The sequence below is a fragment of the Pangasianodon hypophthalmus genome, chromosome 14, assembly GCF_027358585.1.
Source record: "Pangasianodon hypophthalmus isolate fPanHyp1 chromosome 14, fPanHyp1.pri, whole genome shotgun sequence".
In the NCBI taxonomy this organism is placed as follows: domain Eukaryota; kingdom Metazoa; phylum Chordata; class Actinopteri; order Siluriformes; family Pangasiidae; genus Pangasianodon; species Pangasianodon hypophthalmus.
In genome coordinates, this window is record NC_069723.1 from 23,750,245 (window position 1) to 23,767,063 (window position 16,819).

At 38.5% G+C, this 16,819-nt stretch overlaps 1 protein-coding gene and 1 long non-coding RNA gene across 4 annotated transcripts; both read left to right on the forward strand.

Moving 5' to 3' along the window:
• The first annotated feature begins 3,336 nt into the window (after positions 1–3,336).
• On the forward strand, positions 3,337–5,563 carry LOC128317027 (uncharacterized). The gene is made up of 4 exons (XR_003403918.3): positions 3,337–3,479; positions 3,791–3,829; positions 3,913–4,010; positions 4,452–5,563. It is a non-coding gene; the product is annotated as an uncharacterized LOC128317027 (long non-coding RNA).
• Positions 5,564–9,851: 4,288 nt separating this feature from the next.
• Positions 9,852–15,786, forward strand: znf414 (zinc finger protein 414). Of its 3 annotated transcripts, none has more exons than XR_003403916.3 (8): positions 9,852–9,990; positions 10,359–10,408; positions 10,490–10,600; positions 10,971–11,076; positions 11,186–11,643; positions 13,090–13,157; positions 14,470–14,619; positions 15,358–15,786. XR_003403916.3 is itself a non-coding variant. In XM_026935031.3 (7 exons), the coding sequence occupies exons 2-7, from the start codon at positions 10,402–10,404 to the stop codon at positions 15,432–15,434; spliced, it is 909 nt and encodes a 302-aa protein (XP_026790832.1). In that variant the 5' UTR covers positions 9,852–9,990; positions 10,359–10,401; the 3' UTR covers positions 15,435–15,786. The 3 variants fall into 3 exon arrangements, 1 of the variants encoding a protein (XP_026790832.1); XR_003403917.3 differs by having other exon boundaries at positions 13,093–13,157; XM_026935031.3 differs by lacking the exon at positions 13,090–13,157.
• The last annotated feature ends 1,033 nt before the right edge of the window (positions 15,787–16,819 follow it).

Genomic DNA, 16,819 nt, shown 5'->3' on the forward strand with positions numbered 1-16,819 from the left:
TCTAACTGCTTTTTTACATTCATCACCCCACCATGGCACTTCTTTTCTCTTTCTATTACCTTGACTTTTTGGAATAGATTTTAACGCTGCTATTATTATACCCTGTCTTATTTTAGTTTCCAGAATTTCTATATCACAACTATATTCAATCTGACTCAGGTATTTGTCACTTTCCTTCTGGAATTTTTCCCAATCAGCCTTCTCAAATACCCATCTTCCCCCTCTTCCTTCACTGATTTCAGATACATTTATGTTGATTTTACACAGTACTGGATAGTGATCACTTCCTACTGTTCCTTCTTTATACACACTCCAACTACATATTGCTGCCATACTACTGGACAGCAGTGTAAGATCAAGTGCAGACTCCCTTCCAGTATTAACCTCTATCCTTGTTTTAGTTCCATCATTTAGACATACTAAGTTTTTCTCCTCTAATAGCTCTTCTATCACTTGCCCATTAATATCCACTTTTTCACCTCCCCACAATGCATTATGCGCATTAAAGTCCCCACACCATACAATATTACTGCTATCTTGTCCCTCTATTTCCTCAAGCTGGCTTAATTGCAGTCTTCTACATGGATTATAATAATTTATGACTACAAATTTCTTCCCCACGCCCCATACTTCCACTACTACATATTCATGTTCACTCCCTATGCCTAACACCCTATGTGGGATCCCCTGTTTCACAAATGTAACACAACCCCCTCCACCACCATTTACCCGATCTTGTTTTATTGCTACATATCCATATATAACAAAATCCAGATTAGGCTTTAGCCAGGATTCCTGAACACATACCAAGTCTGGCTTTTCTCTCCTACTCGCAATAAACTGCTTAAAATCTTGTCCATTTGCAATCAGGCTTCTTGCATTCCATTGAAGGATTAACATTACTAAAATTATTAACCCACACATGTTGTCTCTTGACTCGTCTGTACACTTAGTTCATCCCTCACCTCTTCCCATTTCAAACCTGCCATACCTAGATGATGTGTGAAGTGAAGTGACTTGTGGCCAAGTGTGGTGACCCATACTCGGAATTTGTGCTCTGCATTTAACCCATCCAAGTGCACACACACAGTAGTGAACACACACACACCGTGAACACACACCCGGAGCAGTATGTATTGCTGCTTTTACAATAATCTGAATTCTTTCCGTTTTAGATCTGATTTCAGCTGTAGCATTTATCACTCCTGCTATAAATGTCACTAATTTCTTCTTCTCCTCCCATTGTTCCTTCTGCTCTTGTTGAACTTCTCTTGTCCCCCTATTCATATATTCTCTCTTCTGACTCTCCTTTTCTCTTTCAGATCTTTTAACAGCCTCAGAATAACAAATGTTTTCCTTCACTCTTATCTGTTGCACTTTCACTTCTTTTTTCATCACTTCACATCCCCAAAATGCGACACTGTGATTTCCTCCACAACTGCAACATCTTGGCCTCACTTCTTCCCCACACTTTCCATAATCATGATCCCCACTGCACCTGGCACACCTTCTTTTTCCTTTACACACCTTAGCCACATGTCCAAATTCTTGGCATTTATAGCATCTCATTGGCTTAGGAATGTATTCCCTTATACTATATCTCATGAATCCATAATATACCTCTTTTGGCACATCCTTTGACTCAAACTCAACCAAAGCAGATTCTGTTTCTATTTTTTCAATTCCCCTTGTCATTCTTACGACACTTTTAACTGAACTGTTTCGTACCCTCATGTTCTCCACTAGTTCTTTCATATTTACAGTAAGTGGAATTCCATATATCACTCCCTTACTACCACCCGCTCTTCTCTCTCTCACTCTTATTACTTTGTCTACTTTAATTTTTCCAATGCACCTCATTTTCTTTGCCTTTTCCATCTGCCCCTCGTTATTACATCCTATAAGTAGAATTCCATCTCCCAATATTCTTGCATATTTCACTTCTCCTACTTGCCCTCTTATTATTTTTGTTAACTTAAGTGGATCCATTCTCTTACCTCCCCCTTTATTGTCCAGGTGGGTGAGGGCCAGATGGAGGGCGGTGGTGATGGCGTCATCTGTTGAGCGGTTGGGACAGTAAGCGAATTGCAGGGGGTCCAGTGAGGGGGGCAGCAGGGTCTTAATGTGCCTCATGACGAGCCTCTCGAAGCACTTCATGATGATGGGTGTAAGTGCAACGGGACGGTAGTCATTGAGGCAGGACACTGGAGACTTCTTTGGCATGGGAACGATGGTGGTGGCCTTGAAGCACGACATTTATTGCATGGGGTCCTGTAGTGAGAGTGTATATGAACAATCAGCCAGTCTCCTCTTGGTTTCTACAATGTACAGCTGATTACATCTCTGATAGATAGATAGATAGATAGATACATAGATAGATAGATAGATAGATAGATACCTAAAATTTTAAGATGAAAATATCCCACACAGCCTATATTATTATTATTATTATTATTATTATTACTATTATTATTAAGGTTGGCATTTTTACAAAGGATGCCAATAATTCTGGATTTGAAAATAAACAGATAAAAACTTTATTGTGGTGTTACAGTAAGAATACAGTATATCCATGCGCAATACAAGACAGAGAGCTCAGATTTAAAAATTAAAAAAAAAAAAAAAGAATACTGTAAAATGACAAACGTAGAGGTGACAAGACCCCAGGAACAATCTTCAGCAACTGTGCTATCCTGGTCAGGGCTGCAGGGGATCCAGAGCCTATCCTGGGAGAAAGAGATGGGTGTGAGGCAAGAAAATACACTGGAGAAGATGTCAGTCCATCACAAGGCACACACACACACACACACACATTCACACATCCATTCACACCTAGGGGCATTTTCTGTAGCCAGTCCACCCACCAGCATGTTTTTGTGGGAGGGAGGAAACCATATCACCCAGAGAAACCTCACACAAACATGGAGAGCACAGACAGTCACCAGCTCGGGATTGAACTGGGAACACTGGAGCTGTGAGCTGGCAGCTTTCCACGCTGCATCATTGTGCCTCCCACCAGGAATAATAATAATAATCATAAACAAAATGTAGAGGGTATTTTTTATTGTTACAAATGAAGTGTGTAACAAGGTTTTCTCCAAATAATACTATAGATATTAAGATATAAGCTTTAACTAGGTTCAAACTTTTTGACATTTTCAAAAATCATTTGAAAATTGAAAGCAGCCATTTTTTACCACAAAGGCTGACAGATATATACAGTATACAGTACTTAGGGTAGTTATACAGTCGAGAAAACAATTCCCTTTATCTCTGTGGGCGTTAGTTCCGGGTGACGTCGAATCAAGCGTGTTTTTCAATTGGTCGAATCGGTTAGCTGCGTCTGACGTAACAGCGTAGCCATTTCTGTATTTGACGCAGTGCACGTATAAGTACTTAGCGTCGCGAGCTGTGAGAAGGAAAACAATCTAAAATTTGTGAAGATTTATGATGCTTTGTTAACTAAGAAAGCTTATTTCGTAAGAGAAGTTATATTTAATTCATTTTTTTGCTAAATATTAATAACAATAATAACAGGCGGCTAGATATCGAGTTGTATGCTAGCTAGCTGCTTTGTTTATTTAGTAGTCAGTAGTTTAGTAGTCAGTAGTTTAGTAGCTAGCTAATGTTTATTTTAGCAGCTAATGTCTTTTAGCAGCTAACATTTTTAAGTTATAGAGCACTTGTATACATTTATAATGATTACAGTGAATGTATGTGAGCTAGGTTAGGCCTCCATATTTTCTGTACTATTAAAAGATAAAGATTTAAAACTTCCGTCTGTGTGCAGGTTCAGTTCTGCATCCTGTCCATCACTGCAGTCCTGAGGGTATGTACCATTTAATTCAACATCTAATCCCACAGAAATGCACAGTCAAATTTATTACACAGTGTTCATTCTGTCTTGTTTAGGTTGCCATTTTATAACTGTAAGCGGACCTACACTCATCCAGAGGCTCTGAACAACCACCTGAAGGATCATCACAAGACCCCTGCACAGTCCCTGCCTGGTACGTAGGAAGTATTTAATGTAATGAGTATTAAAGAGGAAATACCCACAATTACCCACGTCATCTTTACGTAAAGAGTGTGATGCAGCGGCGCGTTAGTCTTGTAGTCTGTCCAGCTTTCTCATCTCTTTATCTGTACACTCTGCTCAAATAGATCAGCCTCCGTCACCGTCATTGTGCACGTCGTCTCGTAGATCGCTAGACATGAGATATGAGAATATGAGATAATAGATCAGAATTTCAGCTTTCCTTTCCTGATATATATCTAGATGTGTTAGCATAGAACAGGGCTCCTTTTGTTTGAACCCACCCATTTTTTTACAAGTGATCACAAATATTGGAACATATGACTGACAGGTGTTTCTTGTTGCCCAGGTGTGCTCTGTTTGATTGATTGTTTAAACAATTCTAATAGCTCTGAACATCTATTCTTGGTTTCAGTCCTGGGTTTTGCCTGTAAAGACTGCATTTGTTATTAAAAAGGATAAACCAATATGAAGACCAGAGAGCTGTCTATGGAAGAAAAGCAAGACATTGTGAAGCTGAAAAAAGAGGGAAAATCGATCAGAGCCATTGCACAGACATTGGGCATAGCCAATACAACGATTTGGAATGTCCTGAAAAAGCAAGCAACCACCGGCGTACTAACAACCAGACATCGAACAGGTCGGCCAAGGAAAACAACAGCAGTCGATGACAGAAACATTGTGCGAGCTGTGAAGAAAAACCCACAAACTACAGTCAGTGACATCACCAACAACCTCCACAGGGCAGGGGTGCAAGTATCACAATCCACCGTGCGAAGAAGACTTCGAGAGCAGAAATATCGATTCCATTACATAAGTTGCAAACCACTCATCAGCAGTAAAAAACGGAAGGACGGATTGGAATTCGCAAAGAATACAGAGATGAGAGATGAGGATTTAAAAGAAGAGCAGTTTGTTGAATTGTGGCAGCAGACAGATTGTGTCTATAACGTCTCATCAGACTTGTATCAGGACAGGACGAAAACAGACACGACATGGAAAGAAACAGAAGATGGATTACAGGGTGTGTAGCCAGCTAACTGGCACGCAAACGCTCTTTACATCAAGTTTATTTCCTGTAATCACTACATGAAACTATGTTTATGCTTTCCATCATTCCAGTATGGCAGAACATAGTAACTATCTTCACACTAACTTGTTTAATCTGACATGAAGAACACATGTTATTGCACAGTCTGTTACAGTATTCGTATTCTTGTACTGCGTGACATGTAAATATTGTAGAAGACTGCTGGAACTGCACAGTTTTGTGCATAAACTAATGAATAAATTAGTCTGTAATGCATAAAACTTAGTTTGTGGAAGTAATAATGAACATTAAAAGCAACATGTTAAACACTTTGTGAAACGTTAAAAGTGTTCTTCTCTTAACTTGTGCTGAAGCTTTAACTCTCTACCATAATGTACAATATATAAGAGCATTTCAGTGTAGAAGGGAGAGATTCTCTGTTACTAGATGACTACAGACTACTACTACTACTAATAATAATAAAGGATTGTGTTGAAGATCTGAGTTTGATCTGTAATTCAGTATTTTCTGTAGCATATTTAATAACATTTGCATTATTTAGAAGTGTATCAGTATGTGTAGTAAAAATAATCTCATCTAATACACACACACACACACACAAAATATATACACAATGACATTTCCACTCAAAATGTACCTTTTTTTTGTAACAGAAATTATTCTATTGTTTTTCAAATAGTTTTAACAGTAATAATAGTTTCAAAATATGCAGGGCCCAAGCACTCTTCATAAATAGCACCCGAGTGGCCAGTTCTTCCCAACATAGAACTATAAAGAGACCAAACATAAGCATACTGATCAAGTTTTGTGATGATAGCTCAGCGCTAGTTGCTTAAAATGCCTGCTGATTGCTGATTGGCTGAAAGTGGCCATGTTTTTGATTTAATTCAGTGATGATTGAAAAATCCAGTTACAGTTTAGCAGAACTTGACTCCAACCCCTAGAAATATGAATAGCGGCCCATTCGAGTGAGACGATGTCAGCTACTAGCAGGTCCCTCCGTAAAACTATCATTCAAGTTTCATGATATAGCTTAATAGGAACCTTGTCAAATGCCTGCTAAAACCTGATTGGCCGATGGTGGCTATGTTTTTCCAGTAATTAGCAATCATGAAAAATTCACTTACAGGTGAGTACATAGATGCACCCTACTGAAGTTGAGATTGAGTGGCCTTACGGTTCTTGAGAAACAGCTATTTGGACCTAAACCCCACCCACTAATGTTTGACCACACTTCAACCTTTGCAGATGTCCTCAGAACCTTGTACTGAACATGTATGTCCAGTTTGGTTCAAATCCGTATTGTAGTAGATTTCTAAATTGTGTCAGTAAGATGACTGGACTGGTCAGATTAAAATGATCAGGAATGTAAATAAATCCAGTCATCTAAACTACACTTAACTACAATATTCCTCAAGGCATGTTTGATATCAGTTTAATCTATATTTTGCAAATGTGTGCTTGTCCTTCTCACACACACACACACACACACACATATACATACTTGAGCCACCTGGTCTACACAGGGGACCTTCTGCCATTGTTTCACAAACTCATTCCCAGGAACTGAATAAGCATGTAACACCTTGGGGTGAGCGTAAATGTCAGGGGGTCCACTCTCCCATACAATACATCGTTTCTCTACCATTTCATTTCAAAGAGGTGCATAAGTAGGGTGTGAGAGTTAGATAGTGGGGGTGTACCTTGGGGAAGAGACCTTTACCCCCTGCTCTCACCTGATCTCCATCTGCATCCTATGCTAATCACACAGGTCCATCCATTCATTCTGTTGTAAGTTTCTATTGTAAATAAATTTTGTAATTATGTTATCTTGCTACTGTATTTATAAAAACATTGTATTTAATTTTTTGTCATTACTGTGTACTCTACCTGGCTGCTACCCCAATAACTGGACATAGGTCCTTATATGGTATAAGCTTATCTGCTGAATACTATGTCATAGTATGTTATGTTTACATTCACAGCATTTTGATTATACTGTTATTCTTTTGCACTACTGTTACATCTGACACTTTCACACTAGAACTGTGTACTGGTCTGCACTGCACTGTCTCTTACTGTGCCTGTTGACCTGTTTTAGTAGTTACTGTACTGTCTTGTGCACTTTATGTAGACATGTGCAGCCTCTACATTTCTTTCTACACTTTATTTTCCAAGAGATATTCTTGTCTTTGTGTGCAAAAATATGAATTGCACCCCCAGTGGCCAATTTGAGTGAGACTGCATCAGTTACCAGTGGGTCACTACCTGAACTTACCATTCAAGTTTCATGACAGTAGCTCAGTGTTAATCCTGTCAAATGCCTTCTTGGCTGATGACGGCCATGTTTTTTAATTAATTAGGTCATCATCAAAAATCCACTTACAGCTTAGCGCAGAGATGCACTATACCAAATGTATGACCTTAGCTCCGCCCCTATGTATGCCCATGCCCCAAACTTTGCAAATGACCTCAGAATCTCCTCCTGTATATGACTTGCAAGTTTGTTGTGAATCAGTGCAAGCAATGAGTTACAGCTGTGTGAGTAAATAAGGCTCCTCCTCGTTAGTATTGATTGACAAGTTGGCAGCCATATTCTTTACAAACTGCAATATGTTTTTGATAATTATTGAGGGTCACACTCTGCTGAGTAGTTTAACACCACATTTGTGAAGCTTGGTGAAAAATCCTAGGACTAGTTTGCAAAAGTAGGTTTTGCATATTAGGCAAATTAGGAAAAAAAATCTACGTGGGCAGAGCTAAAAGGTTCTTGAGGCTTTTTTGTTTGGGGAAACCCAAGGAATCAGTAGGGGAAAAAAGAATTTTGTTTGTAGGACTCATGGTTCATGAGATATGGACCAAAATGTAAACACTTGTGCTTTAGAAAAATCCTAACACTTACAATAGGATTCCAGCACCATCAGTGCTTGGAGCCCTAATAATAGTTTTAAATAGATAGGTAGGTAGGTAGGAAGGAAAACAAACAAACAAAAACAAATAAATACATACAAATTTTAATCCTGCACAAAAAAAAAAAAAAAAAAAGCCTATAGTCTCTAGTTATCACTCTACACAATCAGGACCATATTTTCCCAGGGACTAGACCCATGATCACAGTATAGCAGCAGCAACAGCAGTAGTGGTAGTAATATTAGCAGTAGTAGAAGTAGTAGCAGCTGTGGTAGCAGCAGTAGTAGTATAAACTAGTAGCGCTGTTCAAATAAAAATGAATTGAATTGAATAGTAATATTAGCAGTAGTAGTAGCAGCTGTGGTAGCAGCAGTAGTAGTAATATTAGCAGTAGTAGCAGTAGTAGTAATATTAGCAGTAGTAGTAGTAGTAGCAGTAGTAGCAGTAGTAGTAATATTAGCATTAGTAGTAGCATTAGTAGTAGCAGTAGTAGTAATATTAGCATTAGTAGTAGCATTAGTAGTAGCAGTAGTAGTAATATTAGCAGTAGTAGTAGTAGTAGTAGTAGCAGCTGTGGTAGCAGTAGTAGTAATATTAGCAGTAGTAGTAGCAGTAGTAGTAATATTAGCAGTAGTAGTAGTAGTAGCAGTAGTAGCAGTAGTAGTAATATTAGCAGTAGTAGTAGTAGCAGTAGTAGCAGTAGTAGTAGCAGCAGCAGTAGTAGTAGTAGTAGTAATAGAAGCTGTGGTAGCAGCAACAGCAGTAGTAGTAGTAGCAGTAGTAGTAATATTAGCAGTAGTAGTAGTAGTAATATTAGCAGTAGTAGTAGTAGTAGCAGCAGTAGTAATATTAGCAGTAGTAGTAGTAGTAGTAGTAGTAGTAGTAGTAGTAGCAGCTGTGGTAGCAGCAGTAGTAGTAATATTAGCAGTAGTAGTAGTAGTAGCAGCTGTGGTAGCAGCAGTAGTAGCAGTAGTAGTAATATTAGCAGTAGTAGTAGTAGTAGCAGCTGTGGTAGCAGTAGTAGTAGTAGTAGTAGTAGTAGCAGCTGTGGTAGCAGCAGTAGTAGTAATATTAGCAGTAGTAGTAATATTAGCAGTAGTAGTAGTAGCAGCTGTGGTAGCAGCAGTAGTAGTAATATTAGCAGTAGTAGTAGTAGCAGCAGTAGTAGTAATATTAGCAGTAGTAGTAGTAGTAGCAGCTGTGGTAGCAGCAGTAGTAGTAATATTAGCAGCAGTAGTAGTAGTAGTAGCAGCTGTGGTAGCAGTAGTAGTAGCAGTAGTAGTAATATTAGCAGTAGTAGTAGTAGTAGCAGCTGTGGTAGCAGTAGTAGTAATATTAGCAGTAGTAGTAGTAGTAGTAGTAGTAGTAGTAGCAGCTGTGGTAGCAGCAGTAGTAGCAGTAGTAGTAATATTAGCAGTAGTAGTAGTATCAGTAGTAGTAGTAGTAGTAGTAGCAGCTGTGGTAGCAGCAGTAGTAGTAATATTAGCAGCAGTAGTAGTAGCAGTAGTAGTAATATTAGCAGTAGTAGTAATAGTAGCAGTAGTAGTAATATTAGCAGTAGCAGCAGTAATACCTGCAGTAGTAGCAGTAGTATGAATATTAGTGTGTAGTGTTTTAATATGTGTGGCCAGAAGATGGCACTAGTGAGACGTGTCAAGGTGTTTCGAAACTTCGAAACAATTTCCGGCAACAATCGCTTCAAATGATTCGGTGTTTCATGAGGATTCTTTTCGCCCGTCACTAGTTTATACTTTATAAAAATAAATAAAATATATGGCAATTTTTACTGTCAGGACTCCATTCATTCTTTTGGAAGTTTACTTCCGGGTTTCATATAAAGCGTGTTTTTCTATTGGTCGAATCGGCCAGCTGCGTCTGACGTATCAGCGCAGCCATTTTTGTACGCGTCGTAGTGCACGTACAGCAGAAAATCTTAAATTTGTGAAGCTTTGTGAAGCTTTGTAATGCTTTATCAACTAAGAAAGCATATTTAGTAAGAGAAGTTATATTCAATTCATGTTTTTTTGCTAAATATATTAATAACAATGATAACAGGCGGCTCGGTTTGTTTAGCAAGTCGCTTTGTTTATTCAGTAGTTAGCTTGCTAATATTTCTTTTAGCAGCAATTTAATTAAAATAAATATGAATGAAAGCTAAGATAATGAATAATGCGCTTTATTTTTAAATTACTGAGCGCTTGTTTACATTTATAATGATTACAGTGAATGTTAGCTCGGTTAGGCTTCCATTCTATCTGTTAATGGTTTATTATTAATAAGATAATTTAATTGAAACAAATAGAGTAACTTGTATAAATTTGTACTACTGTTATAAATATTAAACATGAGGTTTTTCTGCAGGTACAATTCTGCATCCTGTCCATCACTGCAGTCCTGAGTCACCATGGAGGGTATGGACCCTTTAATTCTGCACCTAATCCCATAGAAATTGAGTCATTTTTAATACACAGTGTTCATTCTGTCTTGTTTAGGCTGCCATTTATCCTGTTCGTTTTATAACTGTAAGCGGACCTACACTCATCCAGACGCTCTGGACACCCACCTGAAGGATCATCACAAGACCCCTGCACAGTCCCTGCCTGGTACGTAGGAAGTATTTGATAATATATATTGAGCATTAAAGAAAAAATGCACTACCTACAATGCAGTTTGATCACCTGCTAATAGGGATGCAGTGAGATTTAACCCTTGCTTCATCTCTACCTAAAGAGAGCGATGCAGCGGCGCTTTAGTCTTTTAGTCAGTCCAGCTTTCTCATCTCTTCTTCTGTACACTCTGCTCAAACATCAGCTTCTGAAGCTTCAACTTTCGTGCTAATGCCGCCATTAGATCCCTAACCAGCCGAGTTTTTGACAAAGAACTGAAAAAGTCAGCTCAGAATTTCATTAAAACATAAACCTTGGATGCCGTTGAAGCAGTTAATTATATTGTACAGCATTTTTTTTCTTTCAGGTAAGTCCTTCCTGTGCTCGACGATAGGATGTGACGGATCTTTCTCCAGCATGCAGCAGCTGATGGATCACATGAGGCATCACCACAAGCCAAATTATTTCTTCCTGTGCGTCTTTTGGAGCAGTAGAAGTAAAATATATTGTGATGTGTTTTGCAGATTTAATACAGTAAGTCTGACATTGCTGATGCTAGAAACGTTTAACTCTAATCTACAGATGTGAGAGCTGCAGGGCCAAGCTCCGCTCCTACCGCACCCTCCTCAAGCACCTCCAGACGTGCGCCAAGGTCGCCAAAAGCAAAGCGGCGAGAGTGGACGGAGGTCCGATGCCCGATCCGGCTTTTCTCAGCGCTGATTCCGATCCTGCTGGTTCTGTCTCAGCTGTAGATGAATCTCAGCAGATGGAGTCTGACCCCTCGCTGCCTCCTCAAGCTCCGTTCCACATGACTTCATCAGAACAAGTGTTGTCAGCTCCTCCAGCAGAAGCCGCCGCTGCTTTTGAGGCTGTGAAGCTCCAGAATCAGCTGGATGCTCCCTACAGCCCGTTTCCCCCCAGCCTGTCTCCTGCCCCTGATCCCGAGCCACAGCGCTCGCCCAGAGTCGGTCCGGTCAGCATGGTGACCTCCCCACCACACACTCCACCAGGATCTAACGCCGTCTGGAGGAAGAACCAAGGTAAACACATCTACAGCTAGGAGTAAAGGTTAAGATTGCAGGAGTCGTGTTATAACCTTGAAGACGTTTTATCACTCGTGAGAGTCACTGAGGTGTATCTGTCCTTCTGAGATGCTACGATGCAGTTCTCGATACTTTATCAGCAATTTAACACATAAAAATGCATCGCATTATATTGAGAACTGGATACAATGTGTTTCACGGGGGGACCAATAAACTTGTATATCAGCCATTTCACAGAAAAATCATACAAATCAAAACACAGCTTATTTTATCTTTACATGTTTTATAGCACAAGTTACATTCATGAATATGATGCTGTTGCGTACCATTGGGGCGTGCTACTGTTACTATCAGAGGCCGCTAATTAATCACAAAGCAAAGCTCAGCTTTATGCAAATGAGCATGACGGTCATGTTGCTTTCAGCCAACCAGGCGAGTGAGTGTCATTACATGTTATACCACAGCCGTGTTGAATTCTGGATTGTGATTGGTCAGAAAGTGTTGATTAATTTTCTATAACAGTAGCTCTGACTGTAGTGCAGCCGTAAATCAGTTTTATAGTAATGCACTTGTTCTAATATGTTATCGTTTCTATAGTAACAGCTCATTCACAGGGATGTGTACGGCAGACGCGCCACATAAACAGATTACAAAACATTGATATTCTGATGTTTTCTGTGAGGAGACGTTTATTTAACGTTTATGGAAGGAGTCTCCAGTGTGAGTGCTTTGTAACAGTCAAAGGTAAAGATGAGAGGCTGGTGAGGGAACAACTGTGTGTAGCTGCTAAGACGTAAGTGACAACAGGAACTAACTTGATTCTTTAAATGTAACTATAAATGGATAGTTGCTCTTTAATGAATAAAAAAATTGTAATTGGTGGCAAATTATTGTCGTATAAAAGGAACAGAGCACTGGGACGTACTGTTATAGGAAAATAATCAACTTCAGAATGATCACAGGAACGCCACTTCATCACACCACCCCGTTGTTGAGTATTTACTATAACAGCACTACACGCAGTGTTCTATTCCTTAAATAAAACATAAGAGCCAGTCAGGTCCCAATTTTATGATCTAAAGCTAAATCTGACGAGGTTGTAAATATTAAGAATGATTTAGAACTGATGAAGCTCTAGAAGTGAGAGGTGAAACGTCTTCACGATTATTACACACGACTCGCTACTATTATACAAAAACATCTCGGTTTAAACCGTGCATTATCGTTCATCATCATCTAAAAGTTTCTTAGTTCCTGTGCATCTGTGTTGTTTTTTTGTTGTTGTTGTTGTTGTTGTTTTTTTCCTTTCAATTTGTCACCTGATCTTCACTACACGTACAGTATCACCTCACACCTCTGCACTCTTTATGAGTCGTAAGGGTTAAACTGTGTCGTTGCTGTTGAGTGAACTGTGTGTTTGTCGTGTCACACTGTCGCCCCCAGCAGACTTGCCCGCGCCCATTTTGCACAGATGGAACTCTCCTCAGGCTTTGAGTAGAGAGGAAGTCCAGGTGAGGAACGGAGAAGCGCGTACACACACTCGCGCGCGCACACACACACACACACACACACACACACACGAGTGATGCTAAAGGGGAAATGATCCAATCTGCTTTTGAAGATCTCATCACCGCTGCTGCTTCTGCGCTTCCCCCCCAGACCATGTGGCTGTGTGATTAATCTCATTATTACTAACAGATTATAGCACATCACAGAGTGATTATTACCCACAATTCTGTTCTCTCCCCCTGGTTCAACCCCCCACCCTCCCCTGGCTAATCAGCAGCTTGAGTTCTGGGCTCGATGGACGTGTGCTGAGATGCTGACAGTGCTTTCACATTCCTGCTCCCATGTGATCATTTCAGTCTGTCTTTGGCTGCTTTCACACTTTTGGCATTTTTTTTCTTCTCAATCCTACATATATAATCTCACAGAAAGCATTCGCTTTTAACTTTTCCAGAAAGATACATAATGTCAACCTCATCACCAGAGTTACACTGCTTTATATCTGCATTATTGTTAATAATAAATCTAATCTAGTGAGAAAGCTAGACTGGCTAGTTGGCTGGTATGTGATGTGTAACGTGAGATTTTATATCAGCGCACACAAAGTTGCTTCAGCCAGTGACTTTTCTGAGGGAAAAAAAAAAAGCCAAGTGTGAAAGTAAACTTTAGGTGTTAAATTAATGTTAAATTAAATGTATGAGATGATTCTTATATCTCAAATGTACTTGATCACCCGAGATGTGTTTGGTGTCCAAAATTCGAGCTACAAGTTACATTTCATTTTATAAATGCAGACTTGTTCTGCTAATTTATAAACTTGTAGCTGTCAGCTTCACTTACTTGTTAGCTACTTTAGCTTTGTTGCTTCAGTACAAAACATGTTTTGGGCTGATTGGCTGCATTTGAGGTTCAGGGTGAAATTGTGCACATTTTTTCGGGCGAGCTTTTGCTTTAGCTGGGTTTATTTTGCCGTTTATACTGCAGGCGCAGATCAAGCCTAGTCCAGTAAATCAGAACTGGTGATGAAAAACTATATTTCATTTTAACCAGTGTTACATAGTCTGTGTTTAGGCTTAATCTGTGTCCTGGACACTACCGTTGTTGTGAATCCAAAAGTCTGACCTCACCACCACCATTTATAGCTTTCAAACACGTACAGAATCGTTCTTTAGTTATATAAATGTAAAACAGTGTGTAGTTATTGGCTGAAAGACTGATTGGGTTGATATTTTTGAGACACTCAGGCTTTTGGGTTCTATAAAGGATTGATTGATTCTGTTGTCTCAGCCGTGTGTCTGTGTAAACCGTCTCTCTCAGGTCAATCCTTTAACAGTCGGATCCTATGGGAGCACACCAGGGGGCGCTACAGTTGCCTTCAGTGCGGTCACTGCACTCCCGAGCGTAAAGAGATGACGGCACACATCGAGGGCCAGCACAGGAGCCCGGGGGCCAAAACTAATGACACGGGTATCACTGATGCTCTCATGTCTACTAATTAGTGCTGGGCAATTTTCCTGCTCTAAACAGCAACTACGTCCTAAAATGGGTTTGGGGAAATATTGTGACTTAAAATATATTATAGTTAAATATAAATTGAATATAATTAAAATATATTGTAATTGTTGTTGTTGTTGTTGTTGTTGTTAATAATAATAATAATAATAGTAGTAGTAGTAGTAGTATAATCATATGTCTACATTATAAGCTCTAACTTGAGACATCTCACTTTGTGTTTGTACTTTACAATTTTTGCATGCATGTTTGGAAAAACTGTGGGTTTAAGCCCCGCCCCTTTCAGTTCTCATGAAGTGCTGCATATAAAATAGAAAAATATATAATAAAAAGTGTAAAAATAAATAAAAGTTAGTGTAACTTATAATAAAATGTAAGGCAGATAATAGAGTTAATAATAAAGTGAAAAAATTCTAGTTTTAAGACAGTTACCTAAAAGGCAAAGATAACATTTTATTTTCAGCTGAAAGAAAAAAAAAAAAAAAAAAGGAGATCCAGACTAAATATTTTTGTGGTTACTAAACAGCCAGGAAGTTTCACTAACATGGCCGTGGTTTGTGAATTGTGATTTTTTTTTTTATTTTATTTTATTTTTTTTTTTTAAATACATAAATATCACTCAATACTTCTGCATAGCACTGGATGACTGGATGATATGTTTTGTGTCTTTTTTATTTATTTATTTATATATAGATGCAGCGATCGGTTCACCTTCATCCCTGATTAAAACCTCAACAAACTCTGAGGACACGAATTACACCCAGCTTTAGACTCACACCAGATGATAAACTTCGGAATTGGACGGTTCTTGTAGCTCGCATGAAGTGAACGGAGTGGAAAATGACATGCTGCATTACCTACACTGACATTTTCAAGCAACAAAGTGATGTAATGGCTTTGTAGCTGAATCCCAACAACTTAATGTTCCACTTATTTTCATTTTCCTTTTAGGTTGTAATTATAGTGTGAATTTTTTTTTTTATAACTTTTGTAGCTCATTTTAATGCATACAACAGCAGTTTGTATTTTCTTCAGTAGTGACTTGTAACTTATTTGCACTTGATTGTACACAGATGTAAGTGCATCAATGTTGTTTTTGCAAAGTAAAATATTTAAATGGTCTGACATTGCATTCATTCCCCCTTCCCCTGTTTCTCTGTTTCTCAGTGTTTGGGCAAATTTTTTAAAAGACTGACACTGGCTTGCTAATGTGTGTGTGTGTATATATATATATATAAATTGAGATGAGAATTATGAAACAAAGATTCAAATCTAGCCCTAAAAAGTGACACTGCGCTAGAAAGTTCCACAAATGCGTTTCAATCATAGGCGTTTTTGTAATTCGCATTGTATTGTTGATTATAAACATTAAAACTGTCCTTATAGGTAGACAGCATTCCATTTTTTTCCACTTAACTTGCAGTGCAATCATTAAAAATGTATTAAAGCTTTTTCCCAAAGGGCAATCTTAACTAGCTTACAAGCAAGTGAAAAGCATGTCACTTAGTGATATTAGCTGTGTATAAAATTACAATTTGATAGCTAGAAATGATAAAGTTTAGCTAGCTGACTAGTTTTAGAGTTTGTACAGATGATTGTATTGACAGTAAATAGACATAAAGAAGTCTTACAGCTAGGCTATTCAATATTTTTAATTAGAATAAAATATGAAGAAGTTACAAGAAAGCAGATGTAAGTATTAAAGTAAATAACATTTAATGTTTACCTGTAAATTCCTGTAATTTTGGTTCTTAATTTCAACTTTTGTATATACACAGAAGATAACTGCAGGAAATGATATGAGAGATTTTATAGATTCTCAGTTTTGAGACTGAGTCAGCATTACTGAAGGACATATTAACCACTAAGCTAACACAAGTGATCCTGTCAGCTATTTTTACCCTCTTTTGTGGAAAAATAATCAGCCAAATGGTGCATATTGAAGGTCAAAAGGGTCGTGTACAAGCAAAACCCTAGATACATATGGAACTAAAGTGCGGGCAGGTGGGAATCACCTGGATACCTTCTTGTGCATATTCTTGTACACACACACATACATACATACATACATACATACATACATATATATATATATATATATATATATATATATATATATATATATGGACAAAAGTATTAGGACACACCTCTTAAT

Excerpts from the sequence above, each read along its gene's own strand:
- znf414 (XM_026935031.3), top strand. Across the intron at positions 10,601-10,970 it reads CCCTGCACAGTCCCTGCCTG|GTAAGTCCTTCCTGTGCTCG; the intron begins GTACGTAGGAAG and ends TTTTTCTTTCAG. Across the intron at positions 14,620-15,357 it reads GGCCAAAACTAATGACACGG|ATGCAGCGATCGGTTCACCT; the intron begins GTATCACTGATG and ends ATTTATATATAG.